The sequence below is a fragment of the Mastomys coucha genome, unplaced genomic scaffold (assembly GCF_008632895.1).
Source record: "Mastomys coucha isolate ucsf_1 unplaced genomic scaffold, UCSF_Mcou_1 pScaffold19, whole genome shotgun sequence".
Classification (NCBI taxonomy): Eukaryota; Metazoa; Chordata; class Mammalia; order Rodentia; family Muridae; genus Mastomys; species Mastomys coucha.
Window position 1 is genome coordinate 22815513 of NW_022196901.1, and position 8386 is coordinate 22823898.

Consider the following 8386-nt stretch of genomic DNA (forward strand, 5'->3'; position numbering starts at 1 on the left):
TTTTTTTTTTTTTGAGGGGGGGCTTGCCCTTCGGTAAGTGCGCTCGGATCCGCTAGGCTAGTAGAAAGGGAGTCCTCACCCGCCCGCCGCGGCCCTTCTTGCTGCCCCTGACTGTGCTGCATTGAGCAGAGGATGGGAGAGTCTGGTACCACACCACCATCCTCACAGCGCAGGGCAGTGCATGCGGTCCTGGCCGCGAAGGGGGATGGTCCGGCCTTCTCCAGCCCCTTCCGCTTCTAGCGGAAGGGGCCTTGATGGAAGGGCCTGCATAATGTCTCCAAAGTTTGATTCATGCTTCTTGCACAGAGAAAGAAGGTCTCAAGTTTTAGCTGATGGCCCGATGGCCTTTCCCACACTGCACCCTATGAACCTTGTGAACCTGACAAAGAGACCCCTCTACCCCAAGACTTCTACCACTTTACCCTTTCCCCTCGAAGGCTAGGTCATGGGGTCATACCGTCCTCCACACTTGCCCCAAACACTGGCAACTCCGTAGGAGGAAGGGGTTGGGACCAACAGTAGAACCCGTTGTGGGGAAGCTGTTGAGTCACTTTATGTTCTTGCCCGAGGTCAGTTGGGTGGATGGCCTGCTTCTAATGAGGTGGCCCCAGGTCTGGGGTGGGAGATGAGAAGGACAGGCCACCAAGGTCAGCACCCCCTATCCTGTAGGAGCCAGGTCCCTCTCCTGGACAGGAGGACTGAAGGGGAGATGCCAGAGGCTCAGTAAAGCATGTGATGCTCCATTGAAGCCCTTCAAGGAAACAAACTTGGGCTCACCAGGCCTCCCAGGAGACCGGACTTGGACTCGGTGATAGCTCAGCTCTGGCTCCGTGAACTCTGCTGCCTTTGGGATCCTGTTGTGGGCTACATAGGGAGGGGGACATGACTCCCCTTGACTGACTAGCCTACTCTTTTCTTCAATCTTTCCCATCTCCTTTCACCTGTCTCCCACCCTTTTGCTAGGATAGACTTGGAAAGAGGTAAGGGGAGAAAACAAACAAGGCCAGAAAGTTTTTGGTTGGGCATTCCTTCAGCTAGCTTTTATTAGGATCCCCTAGTATGTGATAGGCCTTTTAGCTAAATCTGCCAATCCATCTCATTTTCACACACACACACACACACACACACACACACACACACACACACACACTCCACTTTCCTTCTGGTCAATGAGCACATGCCCAGCCTCAAGTTTATATCACTACCCGAAGTGCCCAACTCAAGCTGATCCCGTGTATGGCCTTGGGCGGGTCATTTCCCCCCTGGAGTCTCTGAAAACTCTCAAGCTTGAGTGAGAGGGTTGTGAGTAAACAGGTAGATTCCGGCAGCCAGTGACCTCTGCCCTCTCTCCTCCGTGCCAACCAGGTCCCAGGTCCCGAAAACCAAAGAAGAAGAACCCTAACAAAGAGGACAAGCGGCCGCGCACGGCCTTCACTGCTGAGCAGCTGCAGAGGCTCAAGGCTGAGTTTCAGACCAACAGGTACCTGACAGAGCAGCGGCGCCAGAGTCTGGCGCAGGAGCTCAGCCTCAATGAGTCTCAAATCAAGATCTGGTTCCAGAACAAGCGGGCCAAAATCAAGAAAGCCACGGGCAACAAGAACACTTTGGCGGTGCACCTCATGGCGCAGGGCCTGTACAACCATTCCACCACGGCCAAGGAGGGCAAGTCGGACAGCGAGTAGGGCGAGCAGGGCGGGCGGGCCGGCCAGGTCTAGGGCCTCGCGAAACAATGCAATAATTTAAAAACCTTGAACAAAGGGCCAGTGTATAAAGATTATACCAGCATTATCTGTGAAAATCCCGTGTATTAGCTATAGTTCTACAATAATCTATGTACATATAATTTACAGGTGGTGTAAAGTCCAAAAATCTGAATATAAAATATTTTTGAGTTTTTTGTGTTTAAGAGATTATGCTAATTTTATGTTATTATTATTTTTCTGGAAAGGGGGCTGTTTAGGGTTTCAGATCTTTTTCTTTTTTCTTTTTTCTTCCTTTTTTAATCCCTTAAGCTCCATTATGGGACATTGGACACTCCTCCCCCGAAAGAAAAAAAATTTATAACAACTTGCTGAAGTCCAAAGATTTTTATTGCTGCATTTCACAGGACTGTGAACAGAATAAATAGCTCCTATTTGGTCTGTGGACTCTGCCGCTTGCTTTGTGCTGACTTGGACAGCGCTGTAGGAAGCGCCAGCCCGCGTGGTGATGGAGAGCTCTGGTGCAGAGAGCGAGCGAGCGAGCGAGCGAGCGAGCGAGAGCAGTTCTTTTGCTGAGGTCTGAGGAAGTCCTTGCAGGCCAGCAGCTCTCGGGGAACCTCTCCACGCCTGCCTGCCTCCTACACTGCCTCTCTTCCCAACCTCCTCAGAGGCCCGCTGGCAGCCACCGTGTGTGTATCTGCGTCTGTGTCGATGACCCCTGTCCCGCCACAGCCCCATAGCGACCTGCCAGCGCCAACTCTCCGGCCACTGTGGCCAGTAGTCGGAGCCTGGGGAGCAGAGGGAGTGTGTCCTGAAGGCCTGAAGGCTTTGCTGCTGGGACAGCTAGCCCTGACCCAAAAGCTCCCACCGAGATCGGCCTTGGGGCCTGGCAGAGCGAGTTGGCATTGTCTTCCTTTCCTTTTTCTTTCCTCTTTTTTTCTTTTTCATTTATTTTTGAATGGTAAATACATGTATGTGTACATACTTGTGTATGCATGTGCACGCATACCCCAGGCCTGTGTGAAGCTGGGGTTCTGGAGCTCACAGCTAACTTGACTTTCAAGGGAACTCGAATCCTCCTGAATCTAGAGGACATGTGTAAATAATCATTTCTTATCACTTTTTGTGTTTTTTGTTTTTTAAAAAGAAAATATACATTTTATTTTTGAAGGTGTGGTACTGTGTAAATTAAATATATTCAATATATCCCTCACCAAGTTCATATATATATGTATATATATACATATATATATAAGCAAACACATTATATGTAACTCCACAATGTCTTCTGTTTAGTGTATGGGAAAAGGTGTCCAAATGTCCACCTGGGGCCAGCGCATGGCTAGGGCGTTCTCAGCTGAGCTGAACGTTAGGCTGCCTGCTGAGGACCGATGGTGGATTTCTCTCTTTGCCTTAAACCTCTTTATTTCACTGCGTCAACACTTTCTCTTTGTACATATTCGTGCCAACCTTCTGAAAAGGAAGCTATAAAAACAGAAGTTGTAATTTAAGAGTCTGTGAATGACCATCGGCTGCTTGGGGATTGGTGAGACACATGCCTTTTAGCAGGAAGCAAATCTGTCCTTTTTTAAGTTTATAAAATGTGCATTTTACAGTATCAAATATTTATAATCTTATGAGAAATGGATGAATGTTCCCTACTTACAAATGTGGTTATCAAGATTGTGACCATTCCAACCTGTGCATTTTTGTGTGTTTAAATTCATGAAAGTTACATTAAATAAAAAGAAACAACTCTTTATTATAAAGTGTTGGGATGGAAGACAGACTTTGTCCATGTCTTTAGCTGAGATGGTCTCCCCAGCGCCCAGGTGCTGCACCTACCCTTGAAACAAGAAACAAGAGAATATTGTTTCTTTTAAATAACAACCTTTGAATACTTAACATGTAAGTTCAGAATAGAGGGTGGAGGAATGATTTAAAACACATTGCTCACTGAACTATCTCAAAGTATGAAATCTAACAGGTCCCCCCAACCCCGCCCCACTGCCTTTAAACGCTGGGTACAAGGGTTCTCTGTTGGGCTCTATGGAAGGACTTGTGCTCAACAGACAATCTCTTCCCCTAAATGCTATTTTTATTTCTCCCACTTCCAGTCCCCAAAGCAAAGGTTCAAAATCTATAGGATTCAGGGGAAGGGAGCTCTGAAGTGGTTAAATCTAAGGCAGTCCATGTAGGTAGCCAAACTTTCTTGGCTTGAAAGAGAATTGTTTTGTTCTGTTCTATTTGTTTGTTTGTTTGTCTCCTAGGAAGAGAAGTTCAGAGAGTGTCATGGATTGTCTGTTGCCCAGAGTGACCTTCTAGGTAGTTTCAGTATAACACTGGCCACTAGGCTATCAGGCAGATGTTGAGCTACATAGGAGATCGGCAAAGAAGAGAATTGGACTCACTTTGAGGGCACCAGAACCTCTGTTCCCCAGGAGTATGGCAGGCTCATCATGGGTGTCAGGGTGACACAGTTCCTCCCTCAAGATTTCATCTCCTACACATTCCTTCAAAACACTGGCAGAATTTACATTATTCTGTTGGCCTCTCTCATTTTAATAAAAACATAGCAACACCCATCTTTTTTTCAAACTGTAACACTGGTAGGAAGATGGGGTACAGCTCTTGGAGATAATGAAGGCCTGGGTTCCACAGGCAGTCCAGAAGACACTCCTGAAGTTATCTGTCTTGTCTGTGATGGGCCCCAAAGTGGCCTTCAGATTCTTGGTGTTCTCGGGTTACTCTTTGCTCCTGTCTGTTTCACTTTTTTCTTTTGCTTCAAAGCCAAGTAAGCAGAGCTGGTAACGCATGGGGAGCCCTTGCTGTGCTAGACATTCTCTCTCATCTGGGGCGAGCAGTAAAATATGTCCCATCAGCTGGGACTGGCAAGGCAAGTTTCCCAATTCTAACCCTACCTCTTCAGTGCTGTGTGCTTTGGAGCTGGGCAGGGAGTCCTGCTACTGGGCCCTGGCTAGAAAGTCACCCTGTAGGAGGGTGGAGAGTGGATTTCTCCTTTGTGGAGAAATCCTTGCCTTTTGGATCTCAATTGCTCTCTGTTCCGGCCTGCCGATGACCTGGCTATGTGTCTGCCCTCCCCAAGCTGAGCTCATTCTGCAGTTCTCCACAACCCACTGAAACTTGGGGAGAACCTAGCAACCCAGCCAGGGGTAGCTGTGACCTTCAGAAAGGCCCAGCCTGCTGGCTCCAGCAATGGAGCTGACTGAAGAGGTGCAGCTCTACTGGCTGGGGTTAGGTGCTCTTTCTTACCTGGTCTGCTAATAGCAGTCATCTGAGGAAGATCTGGGGGCCTATACTGTCTCTGAACTCCAGGAGGGGGGTGGGGGGGTCAATTCTGAGACTCCCAGGTGACACCCCAGCTTGATCTCACACAGTTTGTTTTGGGGGGCTGTTTGTTTTGTTTTCCCTTGAGTGGACAGAACAGATGTAGGAGGACTCAGGCTGCTTGACACTGGTATATATATCTGCTGTATGCAAATACCCAAATATCGAAGCCTTCCTACCAGCCCCAGGTCAGCCTAGAAGTCTGTTGGCAGCCCTCTGCTCTAGCAGTCATTCTGTCTCCTGCTGCTTTAATATCCCACCTCCCTTTTTGCCTGGGCCCTTCCCCTAGAGCCCCTAGGAAGAGTCCCGGCTCCACCGAAAAAAGAAGAAGAAGAAAAAAAAGACAACCTGCCAAGGGAAGCCACCTCGCCTGCAGGGTTAATAAGGACTGACGCTGGGGCACCACTCCTGAAGGCAAGGAGTGCACCAGAGCGAGCTAGCGAGCGAGGAGCGAGGCAGAAATCAACCTCCCAAGACTGATCTACTTCCATCCCTGAGCTCCCAGTGCAGAGCCTCGGGGCTGGGAACCCCTTCTTTGTGCCTTGGTTCCATCCCTGGGGAGGGCTAGGCTGTATCTAGGCCTGGAAGTAGTGAGGGGTGGTGAGCCACAGAGGGGTGCAGCTTGAAGTCCCTAGGACTTTAGGGCAGCAAGGGGCACCGCAGGGAGTGCTGGTGCACGTGTTTGCAAGAAAAGCCCTTAAAGTCTCACAGTTGCACAGCAGGAACCAAGAGATGACCATGCCTGTTTTTATTAATAACCTCAAATACCTTATTATGCTTATGCTGCCTGCCCATAGAAAAGAAAAGGGCATTCTTGAAATCGCCAGAAATGTAATAATATTCATTAAAGTAATTCCTAATTATATGATTTAATCAAGCGTGGTGAGCCTGCGCTTTGCTCTTGCCTAAAAGAAAACGAAGGATGGAGTTATTATTGTTGGTGGTGGTGGTACTGGCCTTGTCCTAGCCACCAGTAAAACTGCCAGCTCCTCAGCAGAGGCCCAGGCCCTTCGGATGGATTTAAGGGCATCGCTCCCACCCTCCCCCCAAGCAAGGTTCCTCTGGAAGGACTGCGGAGGACCCGGTAAAGCTCAGGCCTAGTCCCAAGCAAGGCCCTAGCTACTCCTAAAGAAGGGTAGAGCTTTCTTTTGGCCCTAGGGGCCATCTGTGTTCCCAGGGGAACACTAGGGAAGCTTTCTGGAAAAGCAGAACTTCGGGGCCCGCCCCTTCCAGGGTTGAGTCCTGGGTAGCGCCTGGAGCAGAAACAAAGAGTAGCAGAGAGAGATCTGCCTCCCGGCTGGCTTTTTACCCCCTCAGCCTGGAAAGCGTCCCAGAGAGCCCTTTACCCCATCCCCACCCCCAAGATACAGAGGAGAAAAGAGCCCAAGGCACAGTGGCCTGCTTGGCTGTCGTGCCCCACGCCACTTGTTCTTTAGAGAGAGGATTCGATGGGCAGCTCAGGCAGGCAGGGTCAGGTCCCACCCAGCCTTGGGTCCTCTGTGGGGTTCAGGAATGGTGGCAGTCACTGTTTGTAGGACCGTCTGGGGGAGGGATGGTGTGGGGACCAGATAAGGCCACTGCTTGCTGCTTGATTCATCTGTCCAGACCAGAAACTTGGCCGAGTGGTCCCGGCGGCTCGGTTGCCTGCGGAAGGGGCCGGCTTTTCCCCTTTCTGCTGGCGCATTGGGGTTCTCGCCTCCCTCCCGCCAAGTCCTTTGTCTGGATGGGGGCTGTCAGGCTCTGTCATCTTGGCTTGCCCTCCTCCTTTCTCTACCCCCTCCACTAACTTCCTTTTCTCTTTTCTCTCCTCCTTGGATGGATAGTCACAGGCCCCAGCTGCAACGAAAGGAGCTTCTGTCCCTCACGAATGAGCCCTCCTGCTTCTCCGCAGGTCGCTAGGACACCCCTTGGTGCCCGGGTCTTGATTCTGAGCTTCTCCTTTAGACTAAAACTTGTTTTATGGTTTTGGAGAGCTTTGCTCTCCGTTCTCAGCAACACTAATACACCGAATTAAGGAAGTTGGAGTTTCATTACATCCAGGCGTTAAGAGAAAGGGCATAATTATCAGTTCTTTGCAAAATTCTGCTCCTGAACTATGGGCTCCCCCGATTTTTATTGCAGCAAAATGACAACATTCGGCATCCTTAACCAGTTTTCCATGTACATTTCCTGTGGTGATATTAAACCCATTCGCAAATACCTACAATGCTGTGCAGTTGTCACCATTGCCCTTCTTCAGAACTTAGCTGGCAAAAAGGGAACCAGTCCATGTCTGAGCTCCGCCGCTCCGCTCTTTCCTTCCCTTTCTCACCCTCTCCTTCTCTTCAGTCTCTGGTCCACTGCTGTCTGAACACCTAGAAGGTGGGCGGTAAGGCATCCCTCCATACCACAGCCTCCCGTTGGGGCTTCCAGGGCTAAAACCTCCAGGTGAGAGTTAAAACCCTCCACTCACCCCTGTGATGATTGCTTGTTGGCATGTTCATATAGGGAAAGACTGAAGCCTACAAAGAAAACATAAGGCTGGGCTCCTACACGTGCCCTGGGGACCACTTGGTTCTATTTTTCAAGCAAATACTTCTATCATGTCCCTAGTCTTATAAGAAAGGTGGTTCTATGGAAAGCAACAGAATTTTGTTTTATTGTGACTTTGTTGCTGTTTTGAAGTCAGGGACCAAGCAAATGTGTGTGTGTGTGTGTGTGTGTGTGTGTGTGTGTGTGTGTGTTGCACACATATACATGTGCATGTTATGCCTCTGCTCTGCTACTGAGCTACACCTTTATCCCCAAGCCCTGTGTTCAAATCCCAGCCCCATGCTTACTTTCTGAGATAGCGTGTTATAGACTCCCTGGGAGTGGAGTCATTCTTTCTCAAACAGAAAGAACATCTACCTAATGGGTTCTCTGCAAGGGCTTTTTGTGAGCTAATGAGCACAAAGGCCTGGTACTGAATAGGCTCAGCAAGCAGAAGGTTTACTGGCTTATGCTCTTCTGCTGCTAAGTCCCTAGGCTTGCTCACAGCTGCGCCCTTCCAGCGCAGGTGCCTTGGTGCTTCAGGCACCCATATTTTCCTTGCTTTTGCTAACCAATGCGACATCTGTGCAGCCGTCTAGGCAAAAATAGAGAAAAGATAGATAAAATAGCTAGGAGAGGTATGTTTGAGGATAGTCTGATCTATTCGATAAAACTTTCTCACAGACGGAGAAACAGAAACGAGGGAGGAGGAAAAAGAGGAAGAGAGGGGAGGAAAAGGAGAAAAGAAAAAATAAAATGGAAAGAAAAGCCCACTTGGTCATAGCACATGGGACAGTGACAGAGCAGAGGAATATGGCAGGACTCTC

General features: G+C 49.3%; 1 protein-coding gene across 1 annotated transcript in view; it reads left to right on the plus strand.

Annotated features, from left to right (window-relative positions):
- Positions 1-3471, plus strand: part of En2 (engrailed homeobox 2) — a 6509-nt gene extending 3038 nt beyond the window's left edge. Inside the window, exon 2 of the mRNA XM_031380248.1 lies at positions 1366-3471. Coding sequence (XP_031236108.1) covers positions 1366-1682 — 317 coding nt within the window. The 3' untranslated portion in view covers positions 1683-3471. The remainder of the gene's footprint in view (positions 1-1365) is intronic.
- Positions 3472-8386: the final 4915 nt, after the last annotated feature.